Source organism: Dasypus novemcinctus, chromosome 23, assembly GCF_030445035.2.
Source record: "Dasypus novemcinctus isolate mDasNov1 chromosome 23, mDasNov1.1.hap2, whole genome shotgun sequence".
NCBI classification, from domain to species: Eukaryota; Metazoa; Chordata; class Mammalia; order Cingulata; family Dasypodidae; genus Dasypus; species Dasypus novemcinctus.
Window position 1 is genome coordinate 58,465,452 of NC_080695.1, and position 18,168 is coordinate 58,483,619.

Sequence of the window (18,168 nt, forward strand, 5' to 3'; positions counted from 1 at the left end):
TATATCTCAATGAAGGCATTAAAATAAATCTATCCTTAAGCAACTGAAAAGATGAAGCAGAAATTACTGCTCAACTTTAATCCAATAAACATAATCTTTTCGTTGCATTCCTGCACTGCAAAAGCACTCCCAGTTCTACTGTAAGAGATACAAAATCCACTGGGTCTTGTGAAAAACATAAAAGTCAAGAAAAAATAATTATGGGGTTAAAAATTTGATAAATTAACTTCTTCTGTCTAACCACTTTTATCAGGTTCTAATTGGTATATTAATATGCCAAACTCAAAACCTGTTTCTTTGTAAGTTTTAAGGTAAGTACTTTAAAGAAAAATGAATAAAATTCTTTATACACTTTTCTCTGAACTTAAGGTTAAGGGACCTGGTCATCATTATATTCCCAGTGCTTACCAGTTGGATATTCACTTACTGTTTACTAAATGGAACTGTAACTAACAAGTGGAGTAACTACTCTGTATCTGAACTGAGTCAAAGTTTTATATAAATTTTCCAGAGTCTTAAAATAGTTATCTAAAAAATATTTACATGGCATGTTTAATTAGTCATTTGTTTTCATGATACCTAAGAATTTCATAACCCCCAATACAGGAAAATTACACCTGAAGGTGGGCAGAAAGGCACACATACAAAAGAACATGAATATTAGACCTCTGAAAAAATTATGTGTTTAAAAGTCTATTTATCCTTCAGCCCATTACTCCAAAAACAAAAAACAAAAAACCCAGTGTAGTCAATGTTTTAAATATTGAATTCTAAAGCCATTTCTTATGATTACAAAAATGACAACATCTCTAACTTAAGACTTGCTTAGCAAAAACTTGCACTATAGAATTAAGCCCTTATACAAATTACAAAGATTTCATCATAGGACTGCCTTATTTAGTACATAAAATGGCTTTCAAAACCCACCAGTAATAAGAGTATCTTACTTCATCCAGACCATTACTGCTAGAATGCATGGTCAGTGCTGGTTGGTGTTAATTTTATTCAACTCACAGAGCATTTATATGAATATATTATATAGAACACAAATCCAAGTTTTCTCTGAACGTGATGCAATGTGTACTGTCCTCAGATGGTGAGCATTACAACAAAGCTAAGCATCTTATAAAATATACTACTCAACATCAATTTGAAAAGTTCTTACCCTCATCTCTTAAAGTAAAACGACCCATCTGAGGGAAATCTTTAAAGGTCTCAAGGCAGATGGTTCCTGCTGTCCTTAAACGAGCAATGCATACTTGATCTTGTTTCACAAAACGGGGTCGAGTCTTACTCTTTTCTCCTGATTTTTTGTCTACCAAGCAGATTAAGGCCTACCCAAAAAAAAAAAAAAAAAAAAAAGGATGAGATCAGAATTGTACCAAATAAAAGAATCTCTACATTAAGGTATGAAAATAAGAGTATGTCGCTGTTGCCTATTAGAAATTACCAAGATGAAATAACCTTAAAACAAATCAAAATAAAAAAATAAATTATCTTAAACTCACGGTAATTTCGACTTCCTCAATACAGGTATGAATATGCAGCACCGCATTATAACCTGGGCAGATGATAGATTTGTGCTCAATAATCACAATCTGTCAAATAAACAGAAAAATTTGTATCTTTATCCTTAGGGTAAAAAGAATATTCTAAAGTGTCATATAGTATCACAAGATTATATAACTCACCATCTCAGCAGGACATCAACTTATGTTATTTTTGTGTTAGAAGAGATGGATCATGAACTTGATAACAACCTTTACCCTAGTGATCTTCAGACTTTCTTTTCTTCTTAAAGGAAGCCTTTCCTTTAAACTTCCCAAAGAATTAAGTTAGTTTTTACTGTTCACATACTACTGTTCTTTTCTAGATGTGAACTTATCACAGTTTTACCCATTTCTCAATATCTAAGGTCCAGTCAAAGGAAATAACCTTTTACATCCTCTGCATCAAACCCTAACTTTATTAATTACCATATTAAACCAATAACACTCAAAAGTTGTTAGCCCACACCAATGATTTATTAGGTCATTCCCCTGTGGAAGGCAGGCTGCTAATAGCATGGAGAAAACGTGCAAGTTTTAGAGTCTAGAAAGTTATTTGCTCTAAGTAAGCAGTCAAACCATGACCTATAAGGCAACTGTGCCCTACTTAAAGAGAAGGACATTGAGAAAAATATAAATAATGATGAATTACTATCTGTTGGTATCCAGGAGATCAAAAATACAAAGGAATTTACAAAAAATTGATTACCTACCCAGTAAGCACTTGTACCATCTTCTGAAGACTTTGTGTGAGATATACATCATGACTGTAAAATATATTTATATGGCTTATACTATATCAATTCTTCTTCTACACATTAATTTGGGTTAAGTGGCATGATGTCACCAATAATCAGGAAAAAAGCATTTAATTCCTAATTTCAAGAGAGTAAAGATCATTAAGACAACGATAATAAAAAAGTTTACCTGGGCATCAAATGTGCGTCCAGAATGACAAAGATTATTAGGATCACAAAGTATGAATCCTGGAAGGATCTCCTCTTCTTCAATTCCTTTCAGTCTGATTTTGAGATTTTCACCTGGAGCTACAGAATCTGTTTCTACATCATCAGAAAGGATCCCAAGAACTTCCACATTGTGCTTAAAAAGAAACCAAGATTGGAGTATTCATTACCGAACATAAAATGATCTGAATGTGTGCTGAAGAATTATTCTATTTTTGTGGTTACTGATTAGCCAAAATACTTATTTGAATATAAAACTTATGGAATTCCCGGATTTAACAGACATATCTCCCAATACCTATCAATTTCCAAAAATCTAAAATATGCATTTCTCAAGTTATTTGAACAATTAGGCTTAAAAAGCATACCAGTTGTTTAATGGATTTGGAGTTTCTTTTTGGGATAATGGAAATGTTCCAGAACCAGACAGTTGTAACAGCTGCACAACATTCTTAAATGTAATTACTGTCATTATTGTTAACTTTTATGTTTGTGTATAACACACATACACACACACATATGCATACTGATAGGGAAAAAAAAAAATAAAGCAATATCCACAAGTATTCCCTCATTTTATTCTATTTTTGCACCTGGAGAGAAGTCAGATTTAGTAAACATGTGCCAGAAAAGACAAAACAAAACAAAACAACAGCCCTCAAGACAAAATGAACTATTTCTGATGATATATAAACAATGGAGAATCCTGTATCATTATATTCCATACCAGAATTACAAAATGTCATTTGTTACAGTCTATTAGCATCTCCCCCCAAACAACGGTTTTCTTTCTCAAAAGGCAGCTAATAGCTTAGTGATTACCTATCTGCTGATATTCATTCCAGGAAATGAAATGGAGACATATCTGAGCTAATTTTTTTAGCAGCTTGTTACATTAAACAAGAAATATTCACTATATTTGCCCAAATAACCCAACAAATAACAATCCTTTCTTTCCCCAAATATGCCCCTTTATGGCCAAATACAATGGAGCTAATCTAAAGACTGAGTTTACCCAAAGTTATAAAAAATTAAGTTTGACACTAACAAACTCTCAAGCTTAGGAATGGTATTAAGAAGTAGAGCAGGGGGAGTGGATATGGTTCAAGCAGTTGAGTGCCTGCTTTCCACATGGGAGGGTGCTGGGTTTGGTTCCCAGTGCCCCCTAAAATCAAAAAAGCAAACAAATGAAAAACTAACTCAGGGGAAGTGATGTGGCCCAGTGGTTGAGCTCCAGCTTCCCATGAGGTCCCAGGTACAATCCCCAGCTCTGGTACCTCAAAAAAACCCACAAAATAGAGCAGAAGCAATGTAGATGTTAGAACGTAAGTGTCCATGGACTATTTTATAAAAATCAAGAGTTTAACAAGTGTTACCCACCTAGAAGAGGTCTGAAATCAGTTTCTTGGAACAATTTTGTAAATATCAAAGTAAAATACGGCCAGTTTTACTGAAATTAATTTTTTAATGTAAAAAAAATCTGGCATTTATACCTGTTAAAATAACTCTATTCCATTGGGAGTTGGGAGGATTAAACTGAGCTGATTTTTTTCAAGGCTGAATGATACTATACATGCCCAGAAATTAGTATACAGTGACAGCTTCTACAGACAATAGCCACTTCCTTTGTACTAATATAGTAAGGCTCCTGACCTGCAGCTACCACCAGGCACTAACTTCACTTGCCCACATTGAATGACTTTTTTAATGTTGTCTAGAATATACACGACACAAAATTTACTATTTTGACCACTCTTCAGAAGTGTACAATTCAGTGGCATTTATTAAATTCACAATGTTGTGCAACTATCACCTCTTTCTAGTTCTAAAACAAGATGGGGTAATGAAGATCATTACACCCCAAAAGGAAACCTTGTACCCATTAAGCAATCATTCCCCACTGCCCCTCACAACTACCAATCCACCTTCTATCTCCAGGAGCAAACTGCACTTCTGTGATTGTACAAAAACTGAGCAAAGATTCAAAATGACTATTATTTTCATTGAGTTGCCATCCCTCAAGTTGCAGAGATAATTATCTTAGACAAGTAGAAACACCTGGGATACTCAAGAAAAAGCTTTCTAGTTTACCGTGCCTAGAATGAGCATGGTAAAGAAATTCTCACATAAGTCTAACAAAATCTGTCTTTGACTCAGACCTATTTTCCTATATAAGCAACATCCCTGGAGCTGTTAGAGAAGGCTCTCCTTGGGAAACACATACAGTTTCTTAGCAAAAGGTCATCTGCAAATGTTAACTGAGTTGTCAGAAATAACACAAAGTTGATTTTACATGTTTTAATGAAACTCCAATGGTGTAGAAATTACAATAAGGAAGTATTAAGAAGAGACCCAGGGTGGGGCAGGATGGCGTTGGAGTAAGTGCACCTTCATCATCTCAAGAAGAGATCCACTTACAATAAAGGCCTATCCTCTGCTCTCAAAACAAATTAAGAGCATAGCTTGCATTCATTACTTTATAGTACCCAATGTAATGATGTACGAATAAGTTTACTATACCATGATTAAACCTGAGTTTTCATTCCTGGCTCTCTTACTAATCCATTTTATTAGCTGAAGCAAGTCAGTTAACCATGCTAAATGATTTCTATTATAGTGCCTATAAAATAATGGAGTTGAATTGTCTAAGCTCTCTCAATGATGGTATCTTTTAGTTCTAATATGAGTAAATAAAGCTTAATCTGCTAATATTGATTTCTTCCTTAAACTTCTGTTATTTAATAACTATAATACCATACAGTCTTTCTCAAATTTTGACCTTGACATTAATAAAACATAATCCTGAATTTGCTAAGATTCTTTGAATGGAAAACCCTAAGATTTGAAAAGTTCCTGCTTTCTTGCTAATATTTTTGAGAAATTTTAAATGGGGAAGAGCATTACTAATTTTTACCTTGTTTGGCATCATTACCAGCTGCTGGCCTTTACAAATAGATCCTGATTCCAGCTTTCCCAGGACCACAGTGCCCATATCCTGTTGAAATTTAAAATAAAAAATCAAGTTTCAGACTTTACTGCTGCTCTATAAACAAAAGCTCAGTAGTCCAAAGTGAAATTTTGCAAGGCTTAGTCATAAAGGAAAGTGGTAGAATACCTAGGATTAATCTTAAACACAGGGTATGTAATAATCTATTAATATTTGTTTAATAAGAATACGTAAAGTTGTATTAATAGATATGCCTAAGAGTAAAAAAAAAAAAACAGTGCACACTACATAATTTTAAATTAGAAGATCTGAATTATTTGTATAAATTCAGGTTATCTCAATCTGAGCCTGTTTCCTCAGGTATAAAATTAGAAAACCATTCTTATTCAAGATATACCATGAAACTAATGAAAGAATGAGATATTTGTAGAGGGCAAAATATTACATCAACTGATATTGCAAAACTTAGAGAATTAAGTTGAAATTTTAGTTAAAAACATGGATGGCTTTTTTGTTTGTTTTAAAAGACTAAAATCCAGGGTTAGTGAGGCTGTGGTAAAACTAACACTCTAATAATGCTGGTGATAATATAAACTACCACAGCATTTCTGGAAGACTATTTGTTAATATTCATTAACTTTACTATGCAAATCCTTTGGATCCAGGAGTTTCACATGTATAAGGTTTATCTTTGGAAAATAGTTACAGTCTCATTGGGAAACAGCTGAAAAAAACCAACCAGGTTAAATAAATTATAATCTATACCACTAAATAATATGCAATTTTTTAAAAATCTGTCATTCTGCTTAATGAAGTTTTATGACCACACCACCCCTAGAACCCAATTTCTTCAACATTTTAGATACCTTGTACTTATCCACAATTGGCAGCCTGATTGGTCCATCAACTGATCTATTGAAGTTTGGCAAATTATCCAGATACGGAATAAATGGTAATCCACTGAAATCATAATATTCATTAAAGAAAGTCAACATTAATATTAAAAGCTGAGGAAGTTACACAACTGTATCTTTTTACAAAAATGTGCTTTTTACAATATTTTTATTCTACCTATGTACTCCTGTCATTTAACTATTACCCACTGCATCTCATTTATTCTTCAGAAAACTAAAACTATAACAAAATAACTCATTATAATAAACTTCCTTGTAAATAAATACTTTATAGCAATAGCCCACACACTGCAAAAAAATGACTATACTGTATTGCTTAATTTTAATGGACTTTTCCAGCTTTGAAATTGAGGTTCCATAAAAATAGTTTCCCCTTTAAAACTAAAGTATATGCGATGAAAGATTTGATATTGTTAAGATGCAGTAATCCCCAAACTGATGAACAGATTTATCGATGTAATCTCTATTAAAACCCCAGGTGGGGGAAGCGGCTGTGGCTTAATCAGTTGGGCTCTCGTCTACCACGCGGAAGGCTCTGAGTTCGCGTCCCAGGGCCTCCTTGTGAAGGCAAAGCTGGCCCGTGCATGCGGGAGAGCTGGCACAGCAAGATGATGCAACAAAAGGGAGACAAGCATATACAGAAAAAATGTGCAGCGAATGGACAAAGAGAATAGAAAGCAAAAGAAAAGGAACAAGTCTCAAGGGGGGGGGGAGGTTAATAAATAAATAAATAAATCTTTAAAAAACAAAATAAAACAAAACCCCAGGCTGCCTTTCTTGCAGAAACTGACAAGCTGATCAAAAAATTCATATGGAAATTCAAGGCACCCAGACTTGCCAAAACAATCTTGAAAAAGAACAAAGTTGGAGCACTCACACCTCCCAATTTCAAACCTTACTACAAAGCTACAGTAATCAAGACTGTGGTACTGGCCTAAGGACATTTAGATCAATGGAACAGAAATGAATCCAGAAATAAGCCCTTACATTTATGGTCATGTGATTTTAACCAAAAGTGCTAAGAAAATTCAATGAAAAAAGGATAGTCTTTTCAACAAATGGTAGCTGAAAAATTACATGCAAAAAAAACACAAAACTACACAATATAGACCTTATATCTTACACTAACTCAAAATGGAACAATCAAATAAGAACTATAACTATAAAATGCTTAAAAGGAAACAGGAATACATTTTGGTGACCTTAGATTAGGAAATATTTTCTAACATATTATACCAAAAGCACAAGCAACAAAAGAAAATTGGACTTCATCACAGTTAAAAACTTTCATACTTCAAAGAACATCATGAGGAAAGTAAAAAGACAACCGTTAGAATGGGAGAATATATTTGTAAAATAAAATCTGGTAAGTAACTATATGCGGAATATTAAAAAAAACTCTGAAACTCAATAATAAAGAGACAACCCGATTTTAAAGTGGGTAAAGGTCCTGATTACTTTTCAAACCAAGGTTACAATAAATATTTTCTTGAATTACTTATTAAGACTTACATTTTTTTTTTAATGGGAAAAAAAAAAGGTTACTTACCTGTACCAAGGACAGAAATCTGATTGCTCTTTAAGATTTGCTCCAGTTAGTCCTGAGCAGGGCATAAAGTGAATATCCTTTTTGGGATTGAAGCCAACTTTTTTCAAAAATGGCACTAGTTTCTCTTTACATTCTTCATATCTATGAAGATTAATAAATAACTAGATTGAAATGTAAAGCAATTTTTTAAAAATTCAAAATAAAAAATAGAAAAACCTTCAAGAAAAAGGCATACAACAACAAAACTGTCCTTTAATCTACTAACAGGTCTGTAAAGGAAAGGTAAGACATCCAAGTTTACCTCTCATTGCTCCAATTTACTGTTGGATCATCCATCTTATTAATAAGTACAATTAAATGTTTTACACCTGCTGTTTTTGCCAACATTGCATGTTCTCTTGTCTGTCCTCCTTTTTCAAATCCAGTTTCAAACTCCCCTTTCCTGGCAGAGATTACCTATTCCAAGAAATGAATACAATTTTTTTCTTTCACATTCAAATATACCCTTTTAGCAATGAAACATGTTTCCCTTCCTTTCAGTAATATCAGAAGCTTTTCATAAGAAAAGAGAAGGAAATGAATGATAACATACATGCTTTTGAACATCACAAAACCTGAACAATAAAATTCTGGTAAACATTTATTCCAATTCCCCAATTTCCCCAAATCTAGGATGCCTATGTATTAGGTAATTCAAAAATTTATGTGACCTAGGGCCAGTACTTTTTCAAAATCACTAAAGGAAACATTATTTCTCATTCATCTTTGTACCCACATTACCTAACACTGAAGTTGGCATTTAGTAGACATTAAATTCTGGCATAGCAATAGATTATATGTCATTGAGCAATGTGACAGAAAAATTTGAAACATTTTCATAAGTAAATCAAATTATAGAGATTTCCTGAGTAGATTAATCAGACAGTATAAATTGTGACTATGAACATTATAAATGCACTGCCACCCGAATTTTTGCTTTTAGAAGGCAAACTCCTAGAAATTCAAGTGGGTCTGCTAACAAATATATAGATGATTAGGAATGCTGTTCTTACCAGTACAGCCAGATCAGCTTGAGAAGCGCCACCTATCATGTTTGGGACAAAACTCTTATGGCCAGGGGCATCTAAAATTGTGAAATGCTTCTTCTCTGTTTCAAAATAGGCACGACCCACTTCTACTGTTTTACCCTTGTCTCGTTCTTCCTGATTTGTGTCTAAGGCCCAAGACAAGTACCTGAATTTAAAAATAAGAATTACTGCTAGAAACATGAGTTTTTAAGCTATTCTTTTATAGAACATGAACATATATCATAAATAAGAATAAATGGAAATGAAAATTAAGGGGAAAAAACTTCATTATTGTGATTCAAACACCTGGAGCTTTTACATATCCAAAGTCAATTATATATACTATATAAGCAAACATTATTTATAAAAGCAAGTTGACAATGAACACAGATAGACTTAGTTATTAATGCCAGTATCTTTATGAGTTCAGTAGTAATGAGTTCCTTTATTTGTGTTGTTATAATCATCTGGCACAAAGTTTAACACCAATAGTGGCTATCTAGGGATATTTTTCAAAGGGCACTAAAATTAAAAGTGAAGGCCACTAACCTGCCACTTGGGAACAATGGTTACTTGCTAAAAATTATAGAGGGATACAAATAAAATCAGTGTCCCATCCAGACAAAGGTTAATAAACATTTCAAAAATGAATGTAATAAAGTTAGAAAGCAGAAAGAAGTTAACCCTTTCTCTTACCACTGAAAGACCACTGTCATTATTTCCTTCCATTCTTTCTTTCCAATGTTTATTTATCTGATCGTGCACTAAATACAATTATGTTTCCAGCTTTCTCCCTAACTACCACTGTAACATAAGTTTATGCCTGATTATTATAAATTATATAAATGTAACTTTCATTTAAATTAATCCATAAAATGACCCAATTGAATGGATGTTTCATAATTTCTTCAGAAAGTCTCATACTACTGGATATTTGGATTGTTTCCAAACATTTTCTTGGTTGTCCTGACATCATTTTAGACCTTAAGGACATATATTTTAATGGACTGCAAAAAGCATTAAGCAGGCAGTTTCCTTAAAAGTAATTTTTATAGTATCATACAAGTTTGCTATACCAAGTTTCTCTGTTTTTTTCTTTAGCTTCTCTTTCATATTTCTCAAGTGTCCTTTTGTCAACCATTCCAGTCAAATACCTGAAAGTTAATAAAAAAAAATACTTAATTACTCAGAAATTACTCAGTGAAGGCAATTTCAAGGGAATTTCAACCCAAGAAAATGGTTATTTTAAAAATAAATGTACCAATGATGAATGCTAAATTCATGGATGGATGTTTAAAGGGGGGAAAATGATAGATCCGAGTAGTCTCAAAGTACCCTCCCCACCCCCAAAGATAAAGGGAAAAAATTATGACTTTATAGTGTAGAAACCTGGCAGACAACTTAAGCAAGCAATCAGGGTTAATATCACCAGTAATAAGTAAAACTGATTACATATTAAATTTTGATGTCATGTACCCCCAACAGGACGCACCAAGAAGGGCATCTCTTCTTGCCTAGTCAATCTAATTGTGGAAAAGCATGAGTCAAACCCAAATTGAAGTACATTCTATAAAATAACTGAACTGTAATCTTCAAATTATCAGGTTTATGAAAGACTGAGGAAATGACACATACTAAATGGAGGAGACAAAACAAATAAATGCAATGTGGAATTCAGGAACAGAAAAAGGACATTGGTGGGAAAAGCGTTGAAATACAAATAAGGTCTGTAGTTTATAGTATCATACCAATTAATTTCCTAGTTTTGACGACTGAATTATGGTTGAAAGATGTTAACATTAGAGCTGGCTGAATTAAAGGTATATGGGAACTCTGTACACTTTTTGCAACCCTTCTGTAAATCTAAAATTATTTCAGAATAAGTTTTAAAAAGTAAATGTTGGGAAGCGGACACAGCTCAAGCATTTGGGCACCCGCCTACCACTTGGGAGATCTTGGGTTCAGTTCCTGATGCCTCCTAGAGAAGACAAACAAAACCCCAAGCTGACCGGACAGGCTGGCGCAGGGAACTGAAGCAAAAAGTGATGTGATAAGGGGACACAAAGAGGAAACACAATGAGACAAAATAAGGTGGGTAGCAGAGGTGGCTCAAGCAATTGAGTGCCTCTCTTTCACATGGGAAGTCCCAGGATTGGTTCCTGGTGCCTCCTCAAGATGTGACACAGAGAGCATTCAATGAATGGACACAGAGAGCAGACAGAGCACAAACAACAAGGGGGGTATAAATAAATAAATCTTAAAAAAAAAAAAAGTAAATGTAGATAGTATATAAAAGGAAAAAAAAATTCCAACAATATAATCCAGGCAATGGAATCTTATTAATACATTTCAGTACTCAAATACTTTTTTAAAATATTACTTGTGAAAGTGAGATAATACTTTTTTTAAAATAACTTTTATTGTTACACATTAATAAAGCATAAATCCATCCAAAGAGTACAATCGATGGTATTTGGTATAATCACATATTTGTGCATTCATAACCCCAATCATTCCCAGAGCACTTTCATTATTCTAATAATAATAATGAGATACTTTTTAAATAATTCCTCAGTAATACCTGTTTTCCTTGACTTAATACAAACCGAAGACTTTCTATTCCTAGCTTTGATCTGTATGTTCTTTGCATAGTCTTCTATAGAATATAGTAGTGTTCCTAACCATTTGAGTGTAGACTGCCAGTGAGATACTAATGAAAGTTAGAGCCCATCAACCAAAATATATACATTTTCATTACAACACAGTATCGAAAAAGTCCCACATGACTATCACTAGAGACTTGGTTAAGGATCCCGGTTTAAGAGCCTCGGTATCGGAAATTTTTGCATTATTTAATTAGGCAAGACAATAAGAAGCTCTCTAAGTCCTCTGACAATACAATTTAAGGAATTGGGTCTAATTTAAAAGTGAGATAAAAAAATTTAGGACCTTTTAATTATAAAGACTTTCAGTATTAGAATGTAGTGTATATAAAGGACAGCCATGGTATTTTCATATCTAGATAGCTTCTAAAACATGATAAAAAAAACTCATCTTAACATGATACCTGCAAAGACAGCCTGATTACATATCTTTGATTAAATCCCATAAATGTAAGTAGCTTATGAATGAGAAAAAGGAAGTTACCCCAGATTCAAGAGCTGGTTTTCAGTATTCCCAAGTAAATTATATTTAAAATAGATGAAAATGTTCTATAAACTAGGGGTTCTACATTAATTTTTTAAAAAAACCAAAAAACAAAAAAAACCTTAATGACAGCTTTCAGAAACAAAATTAATGTTCTGTAAGAATCTGACAGTGATAACAAAAATACCAAGAATAATCACACTGCAAAAATTACTCCTTAAGATCAGCTTTCCCTAAATGGAACATCATTTGATATGTCATCATTCACAATGCCCAAACGTCATTCAATCAAGTTAATTCCCCAGCCTTCATTATTTAACAAAAAATAGACTTACATTATTTGTCCTCCAATGGTTGACTTGCCAGCATCTAAAGTAACAACATGTAAGCCATATATTAAAAAAACAAAAACAAAAAACACTTCACATACAATCACAACTAAAGGTATCTTTTAGCATATATAATTAAATCTTGCAAAAGCAACTTAACTATAATAGGAATTTGGGTATAAGCCCTAGTTACTGTCTCCCTTGTAAAATGAGCTAAGACCCCATAAAGTTCAATAATGACTTAGAAATACTTTATTGATAAAGAAGAAAAAATGTTTAACAGATTGCTCCCTGAGTGTCAGCTAATAGCAGAGTAGCAACAGAATATAAAATTTCCCAAGGGGAGCCTCAGAGGAGAGCAAAAGTGGCTAATGAGCCATGAACTACATTTAGGTATCCTTATTTCACTTTTAGCAAATAGGATAGATGTTCCTTTATAAACCTCAAAGGAGGTGTTGTTACTGAAAAAGTAGTATGGTGTATAATATGCAGGGGAGGCAGAGAGAGATTAAAAGACACATAATTTTAATTTTCTTCTCACAGTTTTGGGGATAGGGCAGATGATTAGAGAATATCTGAGTCAACTAAATAGGTTTAAGTCAGTAAACCTAAAAAAGCATCCACAGGTTATTCCAAATAATTAATATGCTAAACCTTTATCAGTGATCTACAGACTAATTGTGCATTATATACAATTATACTGGAGCTTATTTTCTTCCAGCCATTACAATTTTGTTCACCTTCCCAATTTTTAAAAGGGCTAAATATTAGCAATCTTTTGCCAGCTAAAAAAATCTAGCAAGTTAAAAATTGAGGCATTTTAGAGCACTTTGATTTCACTAAATACTCCAAAGTAACTAAATAAAAGATCTATTTTATGTATCCAAAAATTTTGGTCATTTCTTATCACTGCTATGGGTGCAACTCACCTACATGCCCAATGAATACTACATTTACATGTTCTTTTTTAGGAGCACCTGGCGGTGCAACCACAGATTTAGGTTTTGGTATTTCCTCCTCCTCCTCCATCATTTCTTGGGCACTTTCCTCTGGGGGCCTTCCGTCTCCTGAGGAACCATCCCCTGGCTCTGCTTCACTTATTTCTTCTTTGTGCTCCCATGATTCTTCTGGAGACATTTCTGTTTCTCCATTTTCTACTGAAAGAAGACATTTTAACTTAGTAAAAGACTTAAAATACAAACGCTTTTAAACAACAAATGGAACAGCGTATTCAGCTCTTTCCTAAAGTCGAATGACATGTAAGCAGGAAAATCTCTTTTACAACAGAAATGGGTAATAGCTTTCAAGCTGGTTTCACAGCTAACATCAGAAAGCTTTGACTCAGAGAACATGAGAGAAGGCTATTTTAATAAAGCTTCATTTTCATAAGGACAAACAAAATGCAAACAGGAGCACTAACATTCCTAAAGCCCAATTATTCCAGTATCGAGATGCCCTGACAGTAGGAGAAAAAAGTTGAAAATCAGAGCACAGAAAAACATGACAGGACTTAGGAGACTTTTTTTTCCCTCTTCAAGTAATATAACTTAGTCATCAATTTTAATAATCACCTTGGGAATGTGAAAACCTTAATAATAACAAAATTACAAAAAAAGGAATGAAAATTTCCAAAGAAAACAGAACTATTAAAGTCAATATTCCTCCTCTCAATTCTATTATATTTGCAATCACTAAATTTATCACAGCAGTGTTTATGCCAATTAAGTTTTGTTTTCTAAATCCTGAAAGTAGAGACTGAATGTCAATCTTAATGTAGACACTATAATAATCGTAACACTTACTTTTGCACCTTAAATCTTGTGAAAGGGAGTTTCATATTACTGAATTAATATGGTCACAGAAATTTTCTTACCAACAGGTTCTGAAAGTTCCATGCTAACAGCTGAATTTGAACCTAAACAAGAAATTGAGATAATGTATACTTACAAAATGACATCTAGGTTTACATACCATAGACAATGTAATGTTTTCTCAATTAGATTTTTAGTCACATCATAGAAAATTACCTTCATACAACAATGGCTGTTCCTCTTGAGAAGGCTCCACAGGTGCTGTTTAATAGAAATAAATTCTACAATTAAAAACTGAAAATCTTTACATCCAATTTATAGATGAATGTAAAATAGAAGTTTTACAAAATCCTCAATAATTCAGACCAAAGACAACTAACATAGGCTTTCAAATTAGAAGTCTTTGTTTAACCTATTTTTTGTTAAAATTTTTTAGTATGAAATAATCTCAAACTTACAGGAGTTAAAAAATAATACACACATACACACAAATACAAAACACCCTCACACAGAACTCCAATATACCACCTACCCAGATCCAATTTTTAACATTTTGCCACATTTGCCATATCTATTTGTCTGTCCATCTACCTATATATCTGTTTTCTAAACATCTGAGAGTAAGTTGTATACATCACGCTCCTTGAATGCTTAAGACTTCTATGTATATTTCCTAAGAATAAGAATATAGATGTAACATAGGGCATTTCTGGGACATTGGAATTGTTCTGCATGACACTGCAATGATGGATACAGGCCATTATACATTTTGCCAAAACCTATTAAATTGTATGGTGTTAAGTGTAAATTATAATGTAAACTAAAGACCATGGTTAGTAGCAATACTTCAGTATGTTTTCATCAATTGTAACAAATATACCACACTAATGAAAAATGTTGTTAATGGGAAAAAGTGTGGGAGGGGTAGGGGGTGAAGTACATGGGAATTCCCTATGTTTCTGATGTAACACTTAGGTAATCTAAACTTTCTTTAAAAAAAATAATAGTCTGCAGAAAAGGTGATTCTAACAATACCAGTTTGTCCTATACTAGAATTTTAAGATCAAGCAATAATCCAGTTTCCACAGTTGTCACACCACAAATCTACTTATAGCTTTGCTGGAAGAGATGTATGAGAAACACACTGATAACCAAATATAAGTCTATTTTTTATGTCTGATAAATCTAAATGATATTCCAATATGAAAGTGGACTTGCTTTAAAGAATCTCCAAGATGCAAAAAGACAATTAAAATATTGAGTCACACAAACCATACAAAGTAATAATCAATTCATAACACAAAAAACTCATATTTGAAATCACTGCCCAGAAAATATTAACACCTATAAGGATCATAAACAGTTTGGGGCCCAATTTTTAATAGCATTAAGTGTTGAAGAGAGTAATTTCCTGTCCCTGACAGGTAAAGGACAACCAAGTTTTTCATAGCAGAGGAGTGATATGCTCAGAGCGTCTCTTAGGAAGATCATTTTCATGATACTATGCAGAGGAACTACAGTGGGAAAGACACTGCAGGCAAGAAGAGCAGTACCACTACTGCAAGAAAGCATGCCTTAGCAAGCAGTAGACCTTGAGGGGCTGAGTGCCTAAGACAACAGAGGGAGCACAAAAGGTCAAAAGTTGTATGGTTCCACTTAAATGCTAAAAGTACTTAAATTTCAAAGAAAGTGAGGCAGTGCTAAGTCAAGGTCATATGCCATCCTAGTGATGAGCAAGCAGCACAAGGTAGCAGTAAGAGCATAGAATCAAGGGGACTCCTGGGTTAAATTGTGGCTTGTCACCTAAAAGGTGATGCAGCGATTTCATCTGAATTGTGGGAATGTATGCCATCCCCCTGACAGGAATGCTAAGAGCATTAAATGAGAAAATATTTTGTAGTGTCAATTATAACTCCTGGCACCTAACAGATATTCAACAAATGATCATGTAACAGTATCAACTCAATGCCATCAACTACCATGTAATGAGTATCTACTGCAGGCCAGGTGGGCCTACAGAACACTCAAAAGCCCATATTGTTGTGGGTAAGGAATTGGGAAATTACCATAACCAACTAATTTTTATGTAGCCTTATATGCTGACTGCAATCTCATTTAATGCTCCCCAAACACTGTAATCATTACCATCTAATATAAGGGCATGTGAGAAGCACCTGTGGTCTTTGCCAAGTTATACAAATGCTGTCCTGCCCTTTCTGATACCACTCCCACTGAAGACCCTGTAATTGTCTACTGAATGAATTATGATGTACAGCAATGATATTGCCACCAAGACTTTAAAGTAGGAAAAAGACTGTGATGACTGGTATTTGGTTTCAAAACCAAACAGTACCTACCCTTGATCACCTGCTTACTTAAACTAACTCATAGATTTACAAACACAACCCTTAATCATTACTCTAATCTTGTCTTATTCAAAATGTACATGATATCCAGATTTTACCTGGCTATAAGTGAGCTTAGACTTCTACCAAACTCAGTCATTTGTTCATGGTTAAAAAAGAGATTTCTTAAGTTCTACATGGTTCATATCTGCTAGTGAAAGAGAAGGTAGAAAATATGGTTCCATATTTCTCCATGTTTAAAAACACACCCTTATCAAGTATTCAAAAGAGGAATAAGTCATTATAGTAAGTGGGAGGGAAGCGGACTTGGCCCAGTGGTTAGGGCGTCCATCTACCTCATGGGAGGTCTGCGGTTCAAACCCCAGGCGTCCTTGACCCGTGTGGAGCTGGCCCATGCGCAGTGCTGATGTGCACAAGGAGTGCCGGGCCACGCGTCCCCTGCGTAGGGGAGCCCCACGCGCGAGGAGTGCGCCCCATAAGGAGAGCCGCCCAGCGCGAAAGAAAGTGCAGCCTGCCCAGGAATGGTGCCACACACACACGGAGAGCTGACACAACAAGATGAGGCAACAAAAAGAAACACAGATTCCCGTGCTGCTGACAACAACAGAAGCGAACAAAGAAGATACAGCAAATAGACACAGAAACAGACAACCTGGGTGGGGGGTGGGGGGAAGGGAAGAGAAATAAATAAATAAATAAATCTTTATAGTAAGTGGGGAAAGTTGTCAGTGTACCAGTAAATACAACTACCACACCCCACATTAAAAGGAGCAATTAGTACTATATTTTATAATAAAGATTAAAGAATTGGCTGTGGTATTAATATATTACCACAAACTTTAAAACAAGATGTGAAAAGATTTCACCAGAAGACAATCGGGCAACAACCTTACTTTTGGTTTAGACTAGTGTCTTAAGATTATTACTTAAGATTTGACTGTGGTGAAAGAAGTCAAGACACAAAAGTCTCAAATTCAGTGGTTCCATTTATATGAAATATCCAGAATTGGCGATTCCAGAGGCAGAAAGTAGACTGGTGGTTACGAGGCTGGGGGGATGGGAATATGGGGAGTAACTGCTTAATGGGTATAGGGTTTCTGTTTCAGGTGATGAAAAAGTTCTGGAACTAGACAATGGTACTATATGCACAAGATTATCAATGTACGTAACTATACACTTTAAAATGGTTAATAGTTACTTTTATATTCTATAAATTTCATCTCAATTTTTTAAAAAAGTATATTTAAAGATATGATCACAGATCAAAGGACTTGAATATAGAGTCCTACTTTGTCAGCTCATCAGTACAGCACAAGGCAGTCAAGTCCATACAATGGCAGGCAGTGAAAGATATGTTTAGATTCAAGTGACATGTTTTTAACACAAATGTTTGGCCAATCCTTGAAAAGTGCCTAATCCATATATTTCATACATGAGCAATTTAAATAAATACTGCTTTTAGATACAATAATCTTTAATCCGTTTATACATATTAAACAGCAATAAATGTTTAAATAATCATCCTA

The 18,168-nt window shown here is 34.0% G+C and overlaps 1 protein-coding gene across 2 annotated transcripts in view; it reads right to left on the minus strand.

Annotated features, from left to right (window-relative positions):
* Positions 1 to 18,168, minus strand: part of GSPT1 (G1 to S phase transition 1) — a 31,567-nt gene that overhangs the window by 5,338 nt on the left and 8,061 nt on the right. Inside the window, exons 2-14 of one of the 2 annotated variants that reach the window (XM_058286436.1) lie at positions 14,493 to 14,537; positions 14,339 to 14,380; positions 13,395 to 13,622; positions 12,472 to 12,505; positions 10,066 to 10,143; positions 8,975 to 9,155; positions 8,224 to 8,378; positions 7,923 to 8,063; positions 6,326 to 6,419; positions 5,427 to 5,507; positions 2,475 to 2,648; positions 1,509 to 1,598; positions 1,166 to 1,334 (exon numbers count right to left, since the gene is read on the minus strand). In XM_058286436.1, coding sequence (XP_058142419.1) covers positions 1,166 to 1,334; positions 1,509 to 1,598; positions 2,475 to 2,648; positions 5,427 to 5,507; positions 6,326 to 6,419; positions 7,923 to 8,063; positions 8,224 to 8,378; positions 8,975 to 9,155; positions 10,066 to 10,143; positions 12,472 to 12,505; positions 13,395 to 13,622; positions 14,339 to 14,380; positions 14,493 to 14,537 — 1,512 coding nt within the window. The remainder of the gene's footprint in view (positions 1 to 1,165; positions 1,335 to 1,508; positions 1,599 to 2,474; positions 2,649 to 5,426; positions 5,508 to 6,325; positions 6,420 to 7,922; positions 8,064 to 8,223; positions 8,379 to 8,974; positions 9,156 to 10,065; positions 10,144 to 12,471; positions 12,506 to 13,394; positions 13,623 to 14,338; positions 14,381 to 14,492; positions 14,538 to 18,168) is intronic. The other variant, XM_058286437.1, reaches the window with a different exon arrangement.